Source organism: Camelina sativa, chromosome 13 (assembly GCF_030686135.1).
Source record: "Camelina sativa cultivar CO46 ecotype springtype chromosome 13, ASM3068613v1".
Classification (NCBI taxonomy): domain Eukaryota; kingdom Viridiplantae; phylum Streptophyta; class Magnoliopsida; order Brassicales; family Brassicaceae; genus Camelina; species Camelina sativa.
In genome coordinates, this window is record NC_141892.1 from 26,448,052 (window position 1) to 26,469,783 (window position 21,732).

At 36.1% G+C, this 21,732-nt stretch overlaps 6 protein-coding genes and 2 long non-coding RNA genes across 28 annotated transcripts; 5 read left to right on the forward strand and 3 right to left on the reverse strand.

The window, feature by feature from the left end:
- Nucleotides 1-168: 168 nt before the first annotated feature.
- LOC104737726 (uncharacterized) lies at nt 169-1,290 on the forward strand. Its single transcript, XM_019234992.2, has 2 exons — nt 169-369; nt 1,040-1,290. The coding sequence occupies exons 1-2, from the start codon at nt 256-258 to the stop codon at nt 1,139-1,141; spliced, it is 216 nt and encodes a 71-aa protein (XP_019090537.1). The 5' UTR covers nt 169-255; the 3' UTR covers nt 1,142-1,290.
- On the reverse strand, nt 1,209-2,844 carry LOC104737725 (uncharacterized). Its single transcript, XM_010457971.3, has 2 exons — nt 2,502-2,844; nt 1,209-1,627 (listed from the first exon to the last, which is right to left on the reverse strand). Exons 1-2 carry the CDS (start codon nt 2,698-2,700, stop codon nt 1,425-1,427), a joined length of 402 nt encoding a protein of 133 aa, XP_010456273.1. The 5' UTR covers nt 2,701-2,844; the 3' UTR covers nt 1,209-1,424.
- Nucleotides 2,845-2,903: 59 nt separating this feature from the next.
- Nucleotides 2,904-7,358, reverse strand: LOC104737727 (acyl-CoA hydrolase 1). 20 transcript variants are annotated; one of them, XR_015578390.1, is made up of 18 exons: nt 6,907-7,044; nt 6,698-6,790; nt 6,462-6,529; nt 6,313-6,376; nt 6,172-6,218; nt 5,932-6,057; nt 5,616-5,693; nt 5,392-5,479; nt 5,132-5,244; nt 4,956-5,018; nt 4,831-4,886; nt 4,648-4,752; nt 4,436-4,495; nt 4,086-4,187; nt 3,836-3,884; nt 3,646-3,731; nt 3,341-3,383; nt 2,904-3,177 (listed from the first exon to the last, which is right to left on the reverse strand). XR_015578390.1 is itself a non-coding variant. In XM_087482021.1 (18 exons), exons 2-18 carry the CDS (start codon nt 6,920-6,922, stop codon nt 3,100-3,102), a joined length of 1,275 nt encoding a protein of 424 aa, XP_087338147.1. In that variant the 5' UTR covers nt 6,923-6,967; nt 7,177-7,307; the 3' UTR covers nt 2,904-3,099. The 20 variants fall into 20 exon arrangements, 13 of the variants coding, with proteins under 13 accessions (XP_087338147.1, XP_010456274.1, XP_087338155.1 ...); XR_015578389.1 differs by having other exon boundaries at nt 3,341-3,409; XR_015578388.1 differs by having other exon boundaries at nt 3,341-3,409; nt 6,462-6,535.
- On the forward strand, nt 7,175-9,642 carry LOC104737729 (uncharacterized). The gene is made up of 6 exons (XM_010457978.2): nt 7,175-7,311; nt 7,495-8,375; nt 8,463-8,521; nt 8,628-8,756; nt 8,849-8,984; nt 9,086-9,642. Exons 2-6 carry the CDS (start codon nt 7,671-7,673, stop codon nt 9,437-9,439), a joined length of 1,383 nt encoding a protein of 460 aa, XP_010456280.2. The 5' UTR covers nt 7,175-7,311; nt 7,495-7,670; the 3' UTR covers nt 9,440-9,642.
- Nucleotides 9,513-13,160, reverse strand: LOC104737728 (beta-amylase 2, chloroplastic). 2 transcript variants are annotated; one of them, XM_087482018.1, is made up of 9 exons: nt 12,645-13,158; nt 12,307-12,510; nt 12,041-12,235; nt 11,748-11,912; nt 11,495-11,630; nt 11,370-11,389; nt 11,048-11,266; nt 9,941-10,160; nt 9,513-9,857 (listed from the first exon to the last, which is right to left on the reverse strand). In XM_087482018.1, the coding sequence occupies exons 1-9, from the start codon at nt 12,987-12,989 to the stop codon at nt 9,799-9,801; spliced, it is 1,563 nt and encodes a 520-aa protein (XP_087338144.1). In that variant the 5' UTR covers nt 12,990-13,158; the 3' UTR covers nt 9,513-9,798. The 2 variants fall into 2 exon arrangements, with proteins under 2 accessions (XP_087338144.1, XP_010456279.1); XM_010457977.2 differs by having other exon boundaries at nt 11,370-11,630; nt 12,645-13,160.
- A 2,090-nt stretch (nt 13,161-15,250) lies between these two features.
- On the forward strand, nt 15,251-18,317 carry LOC104737730 (transcription factor MYC1). Its single transcript, XM_010457979.3, has 8 exons — nt 15,251-15,558; nt 15,695-15,988; nt 16,369-16,465; nt 16,593-16,607; nt 16,761-16,817; nt 16,917-17,438; nt 17,521-17,931; nt 18,033-18,317. The coding sequence occupies exons 1-8, from the start codon at nt 15,407-15,409 to the stop codon at nt 18,105-18,107; spliced, it is 1,623 nt and encodes a 540-aa protein (XP_010456281.1). The 5' UTR covers nt 15,251-15,406; the 3' UTR covers nt 18,108-18,317.
- Nucleotides 18,318-19,725: 1,408 nt separating this feature from the next.
- LOC104738566 (uncharacterized) lies at nt 19,726-20,398 on the forward strand. The gene is made up of 3 exons (XR_015578399.1): nt 19,726-19,832; nt 19,921-20,145; nt 20,259-20,398. It is a non-coding gene; the product is annotated as an uncharacterized LOC104738566 (long non-coding RNA).
- A 147-nt stretch (nt 20,399-20,545) lies between these two features.
- On the forward strand, nt 20,546-21,170 carry LOC147930053 (uncharacterized). The gene is made up of 2 exons (XR_015578400.1): nt 20,546-20,733; nt 20,881-21,170. It is a non-coding gene; the product is annotated as an uncharacterized LOC147930053 (long non-coding RNA).
- The last annotated feature ends 562 nt before the right edge of the window (nt 21,171-21,732 follow it).

The window sequence follows — 21,732 nt, forward strand, 5'->3', positions numbered from 1 at the left end:
ACATTAAAACGGCAAGTAGTTTTATGTGCTTGTTAGATGGGCCTAAATTAGATAAGAAAATTGATAGAAATGGGCCGGATACTTTAAATAAGTATCAGGATGGACTCTGGGGATTGATGTGTCGTTTGAGCTTAATTTAGTCTTACGCTCTGTCGTTTTCAAGTGGAGAAAACATGTATTGCAGTCTCTGTGCGAAAGATAAAAACGGCACCGAAACTGTCATTCTCTTTCTGGTCAAACAAGCGACAATCGGAGATGAATCCTCAAACCGATAAGGTCGTGAAAAGAACGACGATGGTGGCGACTGCTGTAGCTTCCTACTTCCTCTTAACTGGCGATTACGGTCCCGAACCAAACGTTCTTGATCCCGTGAGTTTCCCCCATTTTTACTTAGAAATAATTTTAAGTCTCTCTTTCTGCGAATTAGATTTCGTTTCAATGAAAATCTGGATGAGAACTCGTTTCTGCTACCTCTTTCGATGAGCGATTAGTGGTTTCGTTCCTTCTTTAGTAGATTAGTCTTGATGATGAGCTTTCTTTCGGGCTGAGATTTTGGTGATCCGAATGTTGAATCACTTGCTTGATTCATTTCTTTATATGGTTCGGAATCAGTTATTGTTGTTGGGGATTATGTTATATGAAGCTATCTCTGTGTGTGTCCATATGATTTGTTCACGAACGTGATGAGTTTTCTCAGCCATTTTTAGTCTTGAGATGCTTACCTAAATGGTTTATTTTGTATAATTGCAAATCTAGATGAGAACTCGCTTCTGTGTTACTTGTTTTATATACATGAGCTGGAATCAGAAGCTTGAATTGGGGTGTGCTTTTCTAATTGAGATTTTTGGTGATTCTGAATGTTGTGGAAACACTTGCTTGATCCATCATTCTAATTGGATGTATGATTCGGGATGAACTTATTTTTGGTGGGTTATGTTACATGATCATAGAAGCTTATCATATGTTCTCTTCTTGAAAATGGGTTTTTGTCAGCCATTTGAATCTTGACATGCTTAATTAAAATTGATGTATTTTACAGATCAAAAGGAAGATATTATCAGCACAAGATTCTATGAAGCAATTCATCTTTGGATCAAAGGGAGAGCCATCTGAGAAAGAACGATCTGACAATGCTAAATGAATATGTGTGTAGCTAGAAATGTCAATCTACTTTTGTGATCAACTAAAGTGTAACCCTTTACTTTGACTTTTTAGTTTTTTTTTTTTCCAGTGACAAGTCTTAATCTCTCCTCCATAGTACTTGCACAATCAAAGATCATGTTGTTTCAACCGAACAGTCAGTAACCAATGTACGTGTCAAATCAATCTAGATTTACGTATTAACATATCAGCAGGATATCTTTCGTAAGAAAAAGTACTAAGGGAGAGCCTAAACCTCAAGGAGAAATAGATCTACCAGTCAGTTAATTCTTTCGCCTTCTGAAAGCGGGGTGAATGGTGGTAACGTCCAATGAATCGAGTTTGTCGATACGCTCTATACAATCTCGGATTCTCTTTACAGCTTTGGGTATATTTGCAGCGTTCCTTGACATTATTTCCTTTAGCCGAATCATTTTCTCTCTAGAGTCTTGCTCTTCAGTTCCCACCACCACAGATGCTTGTGTTTCTGCATATAGAAAAAAAAAAAAAAGAGAAACACCATTGATTGGTTGATTTAGCATACTGGTAAGAGAGGAAGAAGACGAGGATCAGTGCAGGCTCTTGTGTTTCTCTACAATACTATGAACCCTTCTCAAACAAAGTCTCTTAATGAACTACAGTAATTTTATGTTAATATAGCATACAAATAAGAGAAGAAGATGACAAGAATCACATCACTGCAAGCTCTTATGTTTCTCTACAATACTGTGAACCCTTCACAAGTTCTTCAAAAAAGATTTTGTTATGAAGTACACAACGGGAATATAGCATCACGAGCTTTTCAAAACAAAGTTTCTTATGAACTACACACAATGGGAACATAGCAGAAGACGAAAACGAGATAAAGACTCTAGCTTTTAGGTAAGAACTTTACAAACCAAGTTCTGCAAAGATTACTCTCACACTTGACTCTGCTGCAAACATTCTACCTTTTAGGTAAACGAGATAAAGACTCTAGCTTTTAGGTAAACGAGATGGTTTAGTATTTAATTACTCTCACACTTGACTCTGCTGCAAAGAATTTACATTTTGAGCTTACATAAACCATTCTTCCAATTTGATACATGACAATGTAACAACAAACACAGTCATAATGCAGGCAAAATCATAAATAACTATCCGTTTTGAGCTGCAGAAGCTAAACACATTAATCAAAAAGGTGAACCAGAACCCAAAACGTGCCCAACTCAGATTTTATCTCATGAACCCAAAACATACACAATTTTCAAGTAAAAGCCCTAAATTTCGACCTGCTTATATAAATTACTCTACCAGAAAGAAAGAAAGAAAGCGTAATTAGTCCAAATTGATAAACCCAACAAAAGAAAGAAGGAACCTGCCTGCGATAGAACCGGAATCGACGTTGGGAATTACGGGTACGAGAGACGAAAGCGCAGAATCGAGGGTGTTCCGGAGAAGGTCCGGTAGGGTTTGTCTGTACTCAGAGATCTTCTTGGCCATCTGCTTCACTTCTGACTCCAAATTCTCCAGATCTCCTTCATCGATGTCAAGTTCGGTATCTGGAGCCATGGATTCCATCAACTTTGAATATCCCGTTGAGATTTGCGATTCTCCGGCGATAACTCAAGGTTCAGTAGAGCGAGTGAGAAAGAGAAGAAGAAACAACACAGCGTTTTTTTTTTTTTTTTTTGCTTTTTTCAAAATTGAGGAGCGTGTCTTACTGTCTTTGGACTGTCATAATAACGTTATAAGAGGTTTCTCCAGTAATACGACGTCGTAGATTCCTCACTTTAAAACAACTTTTATTAATAAGTTCATATCCCAAAAATGAATTTTCACTGTATTGTTTTGAAACAGTTACAAACAAAACTTGTGTATAAATAATTGTGAAAATCGAAAACCATATGCAGATAATGTGACCTTGATGTGAAAAACAGATGCAGCAATCCGTCTCTCATTATCAAATCTTATATGAGTTCAGAGCTTGGCCCCGAAGGAGGGCTTAATATTCACAGCTTCTTTTACCAAAGCTTCTTGTGTCAAAGATGCCACCAGCTGCACACAAATTCTCAAACTATAGTCTATACATATGTGTACCTCTTTACCACTTGGAAAAAAAAAAAAATTGTGCAGAATTTTTGTATTCTACTTTATATAATATATTTGATGCTTCATGGGAGCTTGAAAACTACATTAGATTCTCCTTGCAACAACGTACCTCTCCCTTTCTGTTGAACATTTTGCCAGTGGCAAAACCACGGCTATCAAACACGGTTGGGCTCACCATCTGCATAAGGGAAATGTTGTAAGTATATTTTTCTTTCTCAGAGTTTTCATTTCTAAAGGATTCAGTCAGACCTTTCACAATAACACTAAAAACTTGTGGTTTACTACTTCTTTTAACATGTACATATAAACACAAAGATAAAAAATCCCTAAGTGGTAAAATCTATATACTTGACAAATATCAGCTAAACAAGCAAGTTGTTCTAATCTATAGGTGTCTTCAGATTAAAGACGCACCATATTAATATAACGGTTTATGGCTCTCCAAAACAACTCAAAGTTGCGCAAAGTAGTTTTCAGGGCAATTTTGAGTTTCAGTTTGCCTAAACAAACATTTGGATTTCTATCAGTAATAACTTTTTCTTCTTAAAGAGAAACTTCTCGTATTCTGCAGAAAAAAAAAAAGAAAAACATGAGCTTTCCTTACCACAAACAGCAACCAATCATCAGCTCTTATCGATCGGTGGAACCACATCCTGCAAACGGACATAAGGAAAGTAAGAAACAATTACTTGAGGCATTGTTTTTGGAGATGGAAAAATCTAGATTTTAGCCGATAGAGCAGGTATGTATTTATGTGTGCCCCTGCGTTGTACATATATAAATTACGCGGTTTGGACATATGTTATGAGAATAGTACAAACTCACAGTTCGCTATAAGAAAAGAAAAAGCTTACGAGTGGTCCAGGCTAAGAGCAGCTACACTCATGCCCTCTCTGCGGTGAGGGTTTAAACTGATAGAGGCAAATATCAAATCTGAAGCATACGCAACCACACATCTGTATAACAATCAGAAAGTCAGCAAGAGATATACACATTACCAAACACCCCCCTCTAATTGTCAATGTTAAGATAATCTGGATTTGTTTCCACTATAATAGCCGGTGATACTTAAATATCACTGATCGGTGAACTCCTTAGAATGTTAAAAGGTGAACATTGTAATTTAAATCGTTTAGGTCATATTGATAGGTACAGAGTTTTTAGGCGGCTTTCAGCTTAACACCACTGAAGTAGAGTTGCTCACCTGTGCAAAGCTTGATCATCATCAGAAAGTTTTCCCTTTGCTCTAAACCAATATTTCAGCCTGCAAGATGATTTTAGGAAAGAAATGTTTAGTTTTTATTAGTACCCACGTAAACATTTAGTATTTATGTTTAAGAGTGACAATGTGAAATACGCTCTAAAAGTAGTAAACAACAAAATTGATTTATTCAGGAGTTAGACAACTAGGTTAACCTTGGAGAAGACTTCGTCTGTTTAGTAGAATCCTTTGGCTCACAAAATCGAATATCTATAGGGAATGGAACATTAATTTCGGTTGCAACTTCGTCTCGGTAATCCCTGAAATGAAGAAACAATTGCGAAGTGTGTGACTCTGAGCTCTTGGAATAATTGGTCTGGCAAAATACTTCCACTTACCTAGGTAGCAGAGGGTCAGTTACAAGCCGTTCAAGTATCTCCTCCCTTGGTAGAAGCTGCAGTAGATAGGGATGAAAATGGAAATTATCACAATAATAAACCTCAAAGTAGGAGAATTGATTTACCGTTTCAGGAGCTGGTGTATGAGGCATGGTTGACTCCTGGTGAATAAAACCTTGTTGCTTTCTCTGCAAAACCACACAAAAAAACGTGAAAGCGTGAAAGGATATTCGCTCATAATGAAATAGCAAGAGAAGCATGGAGATTCATAATAAAATATTTCTGGAATATAACATGAAACCTGAAATGACGCGAACAAGGTGAATATGGTTTTTCCTTTCTGTCTAGCATCTACTCTTCTGGTGGAAAAGTTGTTGCCGTCACGTAAGCGGTTAACTTCAAATATGATGGGAACTGCAATAATAGCAAACTATGATACTTTGCTAAGTGTAACAGATGCGTGAGGTCCAGAGAAATCGGGAGAAAACAGCAGGCATGATTTTTAGGTAGGAGGAAAAGAAATTGCTTGCTTGGAAAAGCACATTAAACCTATGATCTTACTATCTATATCTCCAACACGAAGGAAATAGGAATGAAAATTATGGACTATCTTCATAGTTTCAACAGTTTTCGATGCTGCGGCAAGTGCCTGCGAAGCGAAGGTAGTTGTGTCACAGTAATTACTAGTTATTTTCATTGTGTGTTATAACAAGCTATATATGCAAATGGATGATGAGGAGGGTTAATAAATACATGATGTAGCATTAGATAAGAAAATCTCATACCTGTCCAACTAACTGCCCTCCATAAACCTTTCCATAGGTTGGAGCATTGGGTGGAGTGAACCCCCGGAATACATTCAACTACAAGAAAGAAGTACAAAAAAAAGAAGAGATTCCTCAATTTTACTGGCAGAGAAAGAATGTTATAAAGCTAAAAGTAGTATGTATTGTATGAGGTGAACATAAATTTGTAGAAAATGTGAAAGGAAAAATGCTATAATTCTGATTCCACAGAATGATAAATGCTAATGGCTAGAATACTATTCATACGAACTGAGATGGAACAAAATGAAGGGCAGTCGAGGGGGGAGATTCGCACATCTAGTGGTTCCAGATACAATATATGTTCCACAAGACAGGGCGACTCCAGTTCCTTATCTGAATCCCAGACATACTTTGTCTCAAGCAAAGCAAGATGATCAGACATCAACAGTAAGCAGGTAAGCTACAAGAAGAGATGTAAAAACAGTACTCAGTATGATAGTACCGTTAGCATACCATGAGCTCAAGGAAACCAAAAGGCAGCCTAAGAAAAGAAGAGATAACTGTAAGCAAACACCTCTGACCGAGCAACAACATCTGCTGGGTAAACATCCCCAAAAATACCTATATAAGAATCAATTAAATCCAACCCAATTACCTAACCAAAGTTTTCACAAAAAAAAACATGAAACTGAAGTTGTAAGAACCATCTTCTCACCATGGCCAAAGAAATCAAATCGTTTCAAAAGGAACTCTTCTCCGGCTGATATCAGAACCTGAGCCTGAAAACAAAAGAAGTCAAAAATAGTTAAATAACCCCTTGCAGTAGCCTTACTAATAACACACAAGTAACTTAACACGACGCACCTGTCCTTCCAAGAGAAAGTAAACTCCATCCACATCTTGATTTTCACGAACTACATAATCACCTCTGTCTGTGACTGTGAAACACATATGAAAAAGAAGATCACATTGTGGAAAAACACACAATAATCTCTGTCTCTCTAAGAATCACTGATTAGTGCATAACGAAGTTCCCAAATCAAACTGACTACGGGATGAGAACAAAATAACGATCCCAGAATCATGGAGAGATCACTGACCGTAACGCTTGAACACAACGACTTGGGCGATTCGCTTCAGAGAAGAACTAGGTAGCCGCTGCAACAAGGACACATTCCCAAGGAACTCGACAACTACAAACACCAGAGCAATCAACCATAATAAAAAAAAGTCATTCAGAATCGTTGAGTTCAACATCGGTCATTTTGATTTCTCCGGCGATAGAACAACGGAAAAGTTATCGGAATACCTGATTCAGTGTTCATGATGAAGTGTGAATGGCCGGTGAAGTCAAATCGTTCAACCAATCTCTGCTCTGACCAAACAAGAAAAACAAAAATTATCCTGTACGGTACGGTGTACGATAGAGTCTGTAGACACCGCAATAATTTCGAATTTGATTTTTTCCAACCAATTAATTGGAGAAACGTGTTAATCATGTCCCAAAGCAAAGCAAAGAGTAATGACAAATTTAATGGGCCTACATCTAAAAGCCCAATTACTTTGAGGGACCACATACGCTGTCTCTCTCGCTTAGCCCAGGTCCGATCCGATCCGATCCGACACGAAACTTTCCGAAGACGAAAGAGCACGTCTGTCTGGTCTGTCCACTTTCTTTCTCCGCTGGTCTCGAGGAATCTTTCGAGCATCTATGGTGAGTAGATTCTTCTCACAACCACTCTTTCATCGTTTTCGTCTTACGAACTGTGTTTTTGACTTTGAACTTGTCGTTGATAAAACAAATCCAACTTGTCTTCTCTCTTAGACTCGTGTCTTCTTCAGCGCCAAAAGATATGATTTATTGTTAATTAAAAAAAAAAAACTTCTTTTTTTACAGTTGTTCGTGATGGTTTGGGACTCAAATCTTGGAACTCAGTTTGATCCGACCAGCTTATGATTCTGTCTTTTTTCTTAGAACCCCTTGATCCACACTGACTAATCCCGTGTCAGTTGGTTCTGCTGGAAAAAAGTTTCCAATTCAGTATATAATGCTTGCTTGCTTCATAGGTTTTCATGTCGATACTGTGTTGTGTTCCTGTACTTGAATGTGTATATTGCTTGGGTTGTGCCCATTGGTTGTGGAAGAAATGTTTGTACACAGCAGGTCACGAGAGTGAGAATTGGGGATTAGCTACATCAGATGAGTTTGAGCCTATCCCTAGGATCTGCCGTTTGATCTTAGCCGTTTATGAGGAGGATCTTCATGACCCTATGTGGGCACCTCCTGGTGGTTATGGGATTGACCCGTATCATGTTATTCTCAAGAAAGACTATGATCAGACTCAAGGCCGTGTGACCCCTTACATGATCTACTTGGATCATGACAACGGCGATGTCGTCTTGGCCATTAGAGGGCTTAATTTGGCTAAAGAGTGTGATTATGCTGTTCTGCTTGATAACAAACTTGGACAGACCAAGTTTGAAGGAGGTTATGTGCATAACGGGTTGTTAAAGGCTGCCATGTGGGTTTTCGAAGAGGAGCATGTGGTTTTAAGGGAGCTACTCGAGGCAAACCCGAGCTATTCGTTGACGTTTGTTGGGCATTCGCTAGGTGCAGGGGTTGTGTCTTTGCTTGTCTTATTTGTGATTCAGAACCGGGATAGGTTGGGGAACATAGAGAGGAAGAGGATTAGATGTTTTGCTATTGCTCCTCCAAGATGTATGTCTCTCCATCTAGCTGTGACATATGCAGATGTCATAAACTCTATTGTTCTACAGGTATGATGCTTGTCTAAATTGGCCTCCATCGACTCTCGCTTAGGTGCATCTTCTGATCCATTTTACGTGCTGCTCTGAATAAACCAGGATGATTTCTTACCTCGGACTACCACAGCTCTAGAGAATGTCTTCAAGTCAATTATTTGGTAAGGGATAACATTTAAATTACAAGAACTATTTATTATTAGCCTAAGTTTAGAAGAAGAAGAAGAAAAAGTCTCATGCTCTTGTTGTTACATCTTAAACCTTCAGCTTGCCATGCTTGTTGTGTCTCACATGTTTGAAAGATACATTCACATTCGAGGAGAAAAAACTCAAAGATACAAGGCGTCTATATGCTCCTGGTAGGTTATACCACATCGTTGTGCGCAAGCCCTTGAGGTAATTTATTTTTTATTTATATACTTATGTGCTTCAAAATCATTTCTTCAACAAGAAGACGAGTTAAAGTGAAAACCATGCCCTTGGTGCAGATTAGGAAGATATCCACCTCTTGTGAGAACAGCTGTCCCAGTTGATGGGAGATTTGAGCAGATTGTTCTCTCCTGTAATGCAACAGCGGATCACGCTATCATTTGGATTGAAAGGGAATCTCAGAGAGCTCTCGATGTGAGTACCTTGAAATGTAGTTTGCTTCTTAGGACTGTTTCAGCTTTGGGAGATCTTGAGCTCTGACAAATCACTTTCTGTGTGGTTAACTTGTTTTTTAGTTAATGCTGGAAGAGGACCAAGTTATGCAGATTCCAGTGGAGCAGAAAATAGTGCGCCAAAAATCGATTGTTGAGGATCATGACGAAGAATACAGAGCAGCTATAATGAAGGCAACTTCTCTGAACATCCCCATGTCTCCATCACCGTCTTATGGAACATTCCATGATACAGAAGAAGGAGAAAGCTCTGCAGGATCAGGCATGGAAGGATCCCCGTCCCCGTGGTCTTTCAAAGGAGTGAGAAGAAAATGGAATCAATTCATAGATTGCCGTTTTCCTGTAAATGACGACAGTGGACATATGAACTTCAAGAAAACGGAATCTGCAGCTTTGTTGTGTGGTCAAGAAACATGAAAATATCTTGTTATAGGTGTACATGTAGAATCTAGGATATAGTTTCAGTCCAGATAAGCAAAGTAGATGAAAATTTATTATTGAGAGATTAAAATTTTCTTCATTGTTCAAGCTCTTTTTGTGCTGTTGCTAGCAATTTCTTCTGAAATCTCAATGGATACAACACTTATATTGTAATATTATATACACTGTTCATTTGACAACCTCACTTGTTTGTAGCTACAAACTGTAATCTTGATTTTGACTCCATCCAACTGGGCGATGCTGAGTTGCTAAGCCAAGCCATGAGCGTTCGTTTAACAACCACGCACTAATCTATTAGTGCCAGTGTTTTTATTAGCATGATTGACTACATATATTCACTCGGATTTGGTCTCTTGTGTCCCTGGAGCTACACCAAGATCTGGAACGGCTTCACCTGCAAGTGAAGGTAACACCAGGTTATAAAACCTTGAGGAGACACTAAAATCCACTAGGAAAATATGAAACGAAAAGCTATACCATGCATGCGTTTGAGGAATCTCTCAAATTCTTTGAAGTTTTGAGACTCCATCAGAGTTGGGTTCAGCCTCAGGTAAGTGAAACAAGATAAATGGCGACCATCCGGATCGGTAAGGGGCTTTGCGTTTTCAAGTATCTTGTTGTAACCTTCTCTGTCATAACAAGGAAGAGCATTTTCACTAGCAACAGGTATACTAGCATCCCAAGCAGCATTCAGCACCTGAAAATTAACATGAAATCAAAATTGGCAAGTTAAGATTTTGGCCTAAACCAATCTTCTATATATACATTTTTGGAGACATTTAGCAAATAAATCCTGGAGTTGAAACCTATTTACAAGTATGCCATTAGTATTAATTATTAATTTATTTTTCATTTAACTTATTAATATTAAATTTTAATTTTTGGAAACAAATTTTTCATCCTAATAAAATTTCCAAAACAATAGGAACCACTCCCTTTAACATTAAATATTAAGTTTATAATAAATTTAATTAATATTAAGTTTTTAATTTTACAAAACAATATTTTCTCCATAAGAACATTTTCTAAACAAATTATATATACACATCTTCGGTCCATTTTAATAACCAAAGGTTATTAAAAAAAAAACAATGTGGAATTCATGTCAATCCCAACAAATAACTGTTAACAACTTTTATTTGCATTTCACAACAAAACTGTATATACTAAAATTAATTGATTCTTTATATATAAAACATACAAAACTACAATACAAAATTATCCTATACATATATCTAAACAATTTAAAATAATAAAATACTACTATCTGTAAATCAAAAAAAAAAAAAAAACAGTATATTCATTCTATAAATCACTACTTATTTAACTGTATGTTATACACTGATACAATAATATAAAACAATAAACCTCAAACAAAATACTTTCTAATTTCTATACTAACTAATATATATATATATATATATATATATATTTGTAAGGTTGTACATTTTAAAAAATACAAATTAAATATTAGTTATATATAGTTAATATATAAAACAAATTATATCTTTTTTATGAAAAAATAGTCCCGCGGTGTACCGCGGGTGAATATCTAGTTAAAGCATAAGTTGAAGAAGTTTTTACCTGCCAAACTAGACCTTCTGGATCTGCCAGAGCCTCTGGAAAATCCTCATGTTGATCAAGTGTTCGTAACTCCACACATGTGAAGTTGAGAGCAGCATCATGTTTCTTGAACATTGCAGCTATTGGACCATAGCCATCACGGTTTGAGGAGTTGTAGAAGCCAGCAGTGAGTTCAGCAGCATGGCTAGCTGTTTTATACCACCAGTGTATACCTGAGAGCTGATTTCCAGAAATGGAAAGACAAAATGGTCTGATTAGCACAAGCCAGAGAAATATGGTGAAATATATAGTTCACTTGCCCCATCAATAGAGCTTTGTTTACCTTTGCAGCGATGCAATTTCCTTCGAAAGCCAAATTTGCCATTGCAAGAACACGATCACCATGGTCAATCAGAACTCTTGAGTACCAATTAAGAAAGAATCTACCATAGTAGCTGTCATAATCACCTCCATCGCGGAAAAATCCAGTCCCATGTGGTGTAGAATTATAAGTGTCTGTGTTATCAGGTCCTCTGCCCCAAAAGCTGTGGCCTCTTACCTCTGCAGCCTCCTCTAAGCTCTTCATCAAATATTTATCATAACACTGCTCAGACAGGAGACATCGCATAAGAGAATATAAACCGGTAAGTAAACTAAGTCCAAACAGCAATATAAGATAGAAAGTAGTTTTGTACGCTTCTAATCCATGAAAAAAAATTACCTGGAACTCACCAATACCAGGATATTTCCACCCAAATTGTGCAGGGTATGAAGGATACCTGAGCTCCCCACATGGACCTAGTCCAACTTCAATTTCAGAGATGATGTTATCCTCAAAGAATTCATCAAATTCCACCCGAAAGCTTCGCATGTAATCAAAGTAAACCTACAAATTATTCATAACAAAGATTCATATGGTCTTCTGAATGGGAAAATATATTGATCACTGAACTAAAAATTCGATCATGAGATAACTTGATATAGATTCATATTGGCATAGAGTAAAGCTTATACCTCCAAAGCAGTCCTTCCTCTTAAAACCCGTTGCTTATCAATTCCCCAAGTAAGGCATTCAGTGTTACGCCTGCCTTCTCTGTCACTGAAGTATATGTCAGGATTGCTTAGTCCAACTTCTCTAACCCACTCAGGGATTTGTATATGCACATCATCTCCAACATTGCCTCCACATTCGTGGAACGACATAACAACCTGAAGTCAAGTTAAGTCAAAAACATGAATATACAAAGTCAGTGAAGGCCTAATGAAAGAAAATGATATACCTGTATCTTAAGTCCAAGCTCACGTATCATCTGAAAAAGTTTCTTGTAACCAGTCCAGTTATAGACCTGTGGTGTATGAGCCTCCACGATTCCCCACCAACAGTCAAGCATAACACCATCAACATTAACCGACTTTAAGGTTCTTAACTGATCCAAAAGCTCCTCCGGTTCCACTACTTCCGAATTCATATCAATCACTCCCAACTATATTAATACAACAACAGCCAAATCAACCAAACAACACATCTCTAGCCTACCAAATCAAAAAAATCAAGAAGAAGAAGAAGAAGAAGAAGAAGAAGAAGAAGAAGAAGAAGAAGAAGAAGAAGAAGACTCACTGGTAGCATAACATACACGGGAACATAAGCTGTGCCGGAATAGTCACGCTCTTCGAACTGCACAACTTCTTCATCAAACGCACTTACGAGCTGATCAGTAGTAGAGTCGTTGTCCTCAACGGAATCTTCAATTGGAGCTGGATCCTCCTCCTCCTCATTAGTAGTACTCTCTTCTCTCTGTTTCACCTTGGCAAAAACCAACGGCGATCTAGCACCAGAAAATGTAGAAACACCACGCCAATCTCCGACGCTAAACGGTAAAGAGCTCCGAGCCGATACTCTCGCCGCCGGAGCTCCGAGCTTCACGCTCACTGGAATTACAGTAGGATTCAACCTAATCGCCATTATTACTAAAACAAACAAAAAAAAATATCTCAATTCCGTAGCAACAAAAAAGTGTTGCTATTATTCAGAGATTTCGTGGCATTGAACCACGTGAACAAGAAGAACCATTGGTTCAAATCAATTTTTGAAAATTTGTTTCAGTGATTCACTCAGATCCGTTGATTAGTGTGCACTGTACACTACAGAGTTACCACTTTTTTATCACCCACGTGGCAGTACCCGACACGTTGGCAACTTTATCAATGGGCTTTTTGAAAAACCTATTGGGCCCATAAAGCCATTATCTCTCAGGTCTGTCTGTGTATGACGAAGCTCAAAATGCGCTACTACAAATATTATGTAGAGATAGGTTATCTACATTATATTAGTCTCCACATTTTTCTATTATCATCCAATGTGAATAAAACGGTTACTATATTGTATTTTAAATTGTTCGATTGTACTTGCACGAGTGTTTGTGTAATGTATATGAATTTATAATTTCTAAAACAATTTGGCTAACCTATTAATAATATTGTAAAAATATTTATAGAGAGGAGGGATCAACAACGATGTATAATACTATTAATCTGAAGACGTGCATCGTAGTGGAAAATGTTTGTCAGTTGTGTCGCCTCTCTAATTAATGCTCTGCGTCGTAACAAAATCATTGAAGCTTTAAATTTGAAATTCACTATGTTTTCTTGCATTATTATTAGGCTATACTCTCGTAAGTCGTAACTTCCATTTTGAATACAAATTTCATTTAGGATCTCATTGGTTAGAAGATTTTAATAGTTGTAAAAATCAGTGTACATATATATATATGAAGGAGTTGTATACTATTTTAAAAATCTATCACTACTAAGTTGGTATATTTAGAATAGAAAAGGACTAGCTAGAGCATCTAAAAATTAAAATATGTGTTTCTATGAAACACAAACATATGGCTATAGTGACTGAAGTGAGTTATGTCAACATAAATAATTTATAGTAGAATTTATACACAAAGTTTTGTCGTTATGGAAATAAATGAGCATGCAACAAGTGGTGCGTATGCGTTACTAAATAAGTGTGGGGGCTTCGTGGATAGAGATGGATCAATTATTATTTTCACGAGTTTCTTGCCTTCATTTTAGCTTACCCCTCTCTCCTGATCTTGCAATCAATTTTATTATTTTTTACTGCCACTTGTTTCTTTTTTTACTTACTTCGGACAAGATAGTGCTTTGAAGGTATAAAATAACCAACGATCGGTATTTGATGTCCCTCAATTGATTATCAAACTTGACAGTAGTGTGTGTTTGTTTATTTTATTTATTTTATTTTGCATCTTAATAGTATAATCTATTATATATGCGGGTGAAATGCGCATTTATATGCTACTATCTATCAAAGAAACTGGAATCTTCAATATCCAACTACAGTATATTCCATTTTCTTGCAACTACGTCTAAGTACATTCTGTTTGTCTTATATTTAAGATCGAGTTATATAAATCTACATTGATGTGAGCCAGACAAGAGTTCCATTTTTTGGTTTGTTAAAACATGTTGATACGTTCCATTTCCTTACAACGAGATGAATAAAATTAATAAAATGATTGTAAGACGATAAAACCCCGACGTGTGTATTAACATGCAAAAACAAATACAAAACGTGATGTGGCATACTAGGTTTTACTTATTTTAGATAAACCAACACAAGTTTAACAAAGAATACTTACCCAAAAAGGTTTTTTGATTGAATTTCGATGGACTGGATCTCTTATTTTTCATCATATCAAACATTTTTCGTACTGCACTTTCGATATACATGAAATATTGTTAAGAGTATTAATCATACGTAACAGTTTTTTTTGGGCAAAAAGTGTTACGTATGATTTAATAAACGACGTGCCTAAAACGGTTTGGTCAACAAAACTTTGCTATTTTATGACCAAATCAACGAAAAATTTGTGATTAAAAATGGCATCTTGAAAGTTGGTGATTAAAACGTCCTAAATTTGAAACTTTCCCCCATATTGAATCTTTATGACATTTTTCCCATATTGAATCTTTCTTTTGGCATTTTTTTCAGCATCACTTTATTTACAGAATATTACCTTGGGTTTCACCAAATAGAATCCAACACTATTACCATATGTGTATTTAAGATGAGTCACTCCAAAAACCAAGATCATGACCCAAGTCAACCACACACACTCTGTCTCTCTCTCCCATCATTCAGACACAGTACTCAACTTTAAAGACACTCCTTTAAGACTTTCCCATCAGGACCAAGCTGAGAAAGAGAAAGCAATAAAGAAAAGAGAGAGAAAAGAAAAAAGAAAGCTTCTATATCAGCCTTCTTTAATAAATTTTGCCTTTTCGTTGTCTCCTCTTTAATTATCACTTTGGTTCCGGAGTTTTAAATTCAGTTCTTCACGACATCTACATATGTCTTTGACAATGGCTGATGGTGGTGTAGAAGCAGTAGGAGGAAGAAGTAAGAGACAAAACAGCTTATTAAGAAAACAACTTGCTCTAGCTGTAAGAAGTGTTCAATGGAACTATGCAATCTTCTGGTCGTCTTCACTTACTCAACCTGGGTAAGTACATACTATAATCTAATATTCATATACAAACAAATATCAGATCTTGTTAATCTCATATTTGTATTGCCCTTTTTCCTCTTTTTCATTCTCGGGTTACATATGATGAGTACTATATCTATTCTAAATTTAGGGTTTTGGAGTGGGGAGAAGGATGTTACAATGGAGATATGAAGAAGAGAAAGAAGAGTTACGAATCTCACTATAAACATGGGTTGCAGAGAAGCAAACAGCTTCGGAAACTTTATTTGTCTATGCTTGAAGGAGACAGTGGTACTAGTGTTAGTACTCCTCATGATGAGCATACTGATCATGATGACGATCATAGTTGTGACAGTACAAGTATGATGCTGTCACCAGATGATCTCTCTGATGAAGAGTGGTACTACTTAGTCTCCATGTCCTATGTCTTCTCTCCTTCTCAATGGTTTGTTCTCTTTCTCTCTCTCTCTCTCTCTCTCTCTCTCCCCTGAATTAGTACATTAAGATATAGCTCTTTTGAACTATTCATATAGAAAAACCAATGTGCAATAAATTAAAGAAGGAATGAGCAGTGTCGTTTCATTTTAAGATGAAACATCACTTTGGATAAAAAGAGGTTAATACCAATCTTAGATTTACATCTCAAAACCAATAGGTAAATAGTGTGGAATGATGATACACTAAATTAACCTTTGGGATTCCTTACTGTTACACTTTTACCTTTTAGCGTTTGAAGCCTGTACTATGTGTTAATTTTTTTTTTCTCTAGTTAGGGTAATAAATTAATCTCCATGGCATTTTTTTTGGTTGTCTATGTGCGCTTAGTTTGCCTGGAAGAGCTTCAGCGACGGGTGAGACCATATGGCTCTGCAACGCTCAATACGCTGAGAACAAACTATTCTCTCGTTCTTTGTTAGCAAGGGTAAGTTCGTAGGATATTATACTTTTATTCTTCTTGAATCTTGATATCTTCTCAATCGAATCTGACTATAAATCCTTTTTGATCTGCTTTACTTTTCATTACTGTTCATATGGCTTCTCTCCATTAGAGCGCATCGATTCAGGTACGTACGTTCCATATATAGTGTTCTCTTTAAATGGGTTCTGGTTGCTTAGAAATGAAAGTTTAGTTCTCTAATTGTTAGACATCACTATACATCAATCTAAAATAATTTAATATGTAATTGTGTTCTTATGCCTTTCTGGGTCTTCTCCAGACTGTTGTGTGTTTCCCTCACTTGGGCGGTGTGATTGAGCTGGGCGTCACTGAATTGGTATCTCTCCAATATTAAAAAAAGGTTTTACTTTGGTTTCTTGTTTCACAAGAAATTTATATACCCTAATTTGCTTTGTCTTTTCTTGAACAATGAAAGATTTCAGAAGATCATAGTCTGCTTCAACACATCAAATCTTGCTTATTGGAAATCTCTGTCCACCAAAACAATGATGATGAGAAGAAAATGGGGATTATGATCAGTGAAGCAAACTTGATGCTTGAAGAGAAACATCAGATTCCATTAGAAATTTCTGATGAAGACTTGCATTACAAAAGAACCATTTCAACAGTACTCAACTACTCGATGGATAGATCGAGTACGAACGATAAGACGATCCATCGCCGTCAACCGAATCTTGCTTCTTCTGATTCTGGCTCAAGTTTCCTACGGTGGAAGCAATGTGAGCAGCCAAACTCAGATGTTGTTCAAAAACAAAACGACTTGCAGCCACAATCACAGAATGTGTTGCGGAAGATGCTGTACAATGTACCGTTGATGCATACAAAGAGAATGTCCTCACCGCAGAGACCTGGTATGAATCAAGATGATCCTTCAGATAGAAGAAAAGAGAATGAAAAGTTCAGTGTACTCAGAACTATGGTTCCAACTGTCAACGAGGTAATAACTCTGTCACTAAATCCTTAAATAAAGGCTTTGTTATAATTCAGAAACAAAGACTCTGTTTGGAATCCTTTTGCAGGTTGATAAAGAATCGATACTGAACAACACAATCAAGTACTTGCAAGAACTGGAGGCAAGAGTAGAAGAGCTAGAATCTTGTATGGGATCAGTTAATTTCGTTGAAAGACAAAGAAAGACAACGGAGAACCTTAACGACTCCGTGGTGATTGAAGAGACATCAGGGAACTACGATGACAGCACAAAGATCGATGAGAATTCAGGAGAAACCGAACAAGTCACTGTTTTCAGAGATAAGACACATTTGAGAGTTAAACTCAAAGAAACAGAAGTTGTGATTGAAGTAAGATGTTCTTACAGAGACTACATAGTTGCAGACATCATGGAAACTCTAAGTAATCTTCACATGGATGCTTTCTCTGTTAGATCTCATACACTCAATAAGTTTCTCACATTGAATCTCAAGGCCAAGGTAAGTTACTTTTGAAAGACCAATGTTCTTGATGTTTGGAAGAGACATATTTCAGTTTTTTTTTATCTCTCACCATAACGTTTTTGGGTTTATATATGCAGTTTCGTGGAGCTGCAGTTGCATCGGTAGGAATGATCAAACGAGAGCTGAGAAGAGTCATTGGTGATTTGTTTTAATGTTCTTAGTAAAAGAATCTTATTTTCTTAAATTTTTTGATGAAATATTTGTTATATTTATTTAGACTTTTTGAACCTCTATATGCGACGTGTCAGTTAACTTTACATCAAGTTTTCCGGGTTTTTATATGTAAAGTTGGCCAATGTTTGGTTTGAAACAATGTTGTCTCTTTTTCTTCTTTAAGTATAGATCTTAGTTTTTTTCTGTTTCTTGTGAAAGTTTTTGGTTCCTCCTTTTTCATTCAGAGTTTCTCCATTTTGTTGGATCAAATTTATGATTATGTTTCACATGGCTTAAACCTAAAGTTGGCTGTACTCGACAAGGAACAGCCGACGCAAGATGGAGATACTTTTCTCACTACCTTGTTCAGCCTTTTCCTTTTCTCATCATTAGTTTCATGTTGGTCTTAAAAATCTCATCTCCTCTTATCCAGACTTCATTTTATCTCATCCTAAATGGGTACAATGGTTACAGTGGAGACACATTACCATGTGAATCTCAAAATCTCATCTTTAATGGTTACAATGGACACACATCCTTGGAAAAAAAAGAACGAACAGCTACTCTTACAAAAGAAAATTTAGGTCGAACAGATACATCTAACACTTTCCCTCATGTTCCTTAATTCAGAGAATTTATGGGCGCTTATCATTCATACAGATAGCAAAAAATAAAAAACCAATTGGATTTGGCTCATGTTTCTTCCCTTCGAAGACGATTTCTCATTAGAGATTCATCATTCTTAGTTCATATATGTATCCATTACTTGTTAGAATGAACCCTATTGGGTCGAGGATTATGAAACCATGGGAAGATGCATGAGCTTATTCCTCCTCAAAGCCAATTGGTTAACCAATGCTAGAAGTCATCCTTATTATATACTAGCTTAGAACTTCAAATTTTTCCGATGTGGGATTGGTTAAAGTTAATAACTCAATTATTCTACCGACATTTATATTGTCATCATAAGGTTTACCTTAAACCTCAAGTAATTGACTTGGTCCTCTATGTAGGCTTTTTAAATGTTAAGTGGGCTTTTGGGCCGAAACAGACCCGTCTGATAAGAAGGAACTGTTCGTGCAAATCCGATCAGTGAGGAGGTACTGAGGTATATTTTGTTCACTTTTGTTTGTCTCACTTGAGACTACTTGAGTGTATGCCAATGTCAAATCTCAACTTCCTTCTTGATATATAGTCATAGATTAATTCATTGGATGATTTTGCGCTTCAGTTTCTTGCTGAATCCTTAAAAAACGGATTTTGATTTTTAGATGTAACTTTCTAATAAGGCATTTATTGAAAACTGTTTATTATTTTTTTGCATGCGTTATTTATGGTGTTCGTTTGTAACTCATATAGAGCCTGCAAAGAAGTAGTATACTATCCGTGCAATATAAAACTTCATGGTTTCACTTTTAGTCCTTCCAATTGATTTAGCTTCACGACTCTTTCAATTAGTTTCGTCGAGTCTTTTAAGTACTTGATTTTGTTTGGATATATATTAATATGAAGAGAGGAATATTGGAGGTATTTCTCGTTGATGCTCATGGAATCACACACACGAATTTTATTGGTGATTATAAAGAGAAAGACAAACTTTCTTCATATGTTATTATACAGCAAACTAAAATCTTTGTATTGATCATTTTGGTTGGCAGGAAGTCCTGTGTATTATGTGCTCTTACAATGTGGGACAAAGGAATACCGTAGCAAAATGTCAAAAGGTTCACTTTTTGTTACTGCATGTGGTGATTTTAATTTGTTTTTCTTGTAAGCCAAGTTATAAATTAGAAAACATTTTTGGTTCAATAGGTGATAATGACAATGCATTGTGGAACCAAAAGTTTGTCTTCGATTTCCCTATGTCTCAATGGAAGAAAACATTTTTGGTTCAATAGGTGATAATGATAATGCATTGTGGAACCAAAAGTTTGTCTTCGGTTTCCCTATGTCTCAATGGGAGAAGCTGACCCACATCAAATTTAGAATCATGGACAAAGAGCTCTTCAAGGATGGTGGATTTGTCGGTGAAACCATGTAAGTTTTTCTTGCATAAACTGATTTTTGAATGGTTTAACTAATTAGCATTAGCAATACATATCAGATATAATTACCATGATGTAAATGTTTGTGACTCTTTTGGTGTAAAGGATTCATCTTGGAGGGATAGTAACCGAAGGACGTGATAGAGTATACATGGAAACTAAACCAGCTCCATACAATGTTGTTCTTGACGACGATACTTTTAAAGGCCATCTAAAAATCGGATTGAGATTCATTGCAACGGTAAGTAACAACTCATGTAACTATCTTAGCACAAATTCTATTTTTATTAGAACATCAGGAGAATTTTTGTGATTTATTTATTAATCGTAGGTATACATATTGAATTATTCAAGAACATAGACAATAACAAAAGATTTCGAAATTTCGAAAGGAAAACGTTTATTTTTCTAGGATAAATCGCAGAGGAAGGCATGGGAGGTGAAGATGGAGGCCAAAAACCGTGAAGAACCAATTTCCCCAATTCTGAATCTGATGAAACTCCCTTTGTTAAGGTTTCTGCTCTACTGCTTTCGGAAAACAAACAAATATCAACTAAAAGAGAACTAACATGCTAAAAGGGTTAGCATCAAAACTCTTTTCTTTCGCTCTTTAATAATTAATTTCATATATTTCAGATTATCATTGTGCTTACATAACCCAATTCGGGTTCTATCAAGTACTAGCGATGACATTTATTTGATTTCTGAGTTTGTGCAAACATTTTAGGTTCATAGCTGCATGGGCAAGGTCTCATCAATTAATGCAAAACTAACTTATATCGTTTCTTCGACTATAAACAATGTTGTTCTCTCTTCTTATTCGTATCTAGGGTTTCACAATCAACCCTTTCACGGTATCGTGATGGGCAAGAATACGAAACTGTTGATGACTTTAATCTTTTTCACCTTTCAAATTTAATGTAATGAATGGTCTGCATTTATATCTTTTGATGTAACATTTTTCTTACTTTCATTTAATTTCCCAACCAATATAATAAATAATATTAGCATTGTCTTTAGATATTTTTTTTTCTTTTCTTGAATCAAATTAGATACACATATATGTACTAAATATACATTTAAAATCTTAACAAATAAATAAAGGAAAATGTTGAAAGTAGTTGATATTGTATAATATCACAGTCCATAGTACACTAAAAAATAATGACCTATAGATTAATTATATGGTATATAAAAGGCGTGTAGGATATGCGTGTACGGTGTACAAGGAGAAAATGGGACGCACGTCGTCCCACGCACGAACTGAACCATGCAATATGCATTTGTCTTCTCCATTACATTAAATTATCATGTGCTAAACTGTAAGTATATAATTCATGACTGAAATTAAAATACATTAAACTAACTAAATACTTATATATCTAATCAATCACCTATTATGAGTTAATCGTGTAGGCTACATGGAGATAAGCTAAACTCCAGCCATGTGATAATTGGTCTAATTTAATAAACGGGTTGACACATAAAATTTAAAATAACATTCCCAGTGGAGGTGTTACTATAGTCTATAGACCGACCAAAGATTACTTCTTAAAATTATAAAAGGTCAAGAGATAAT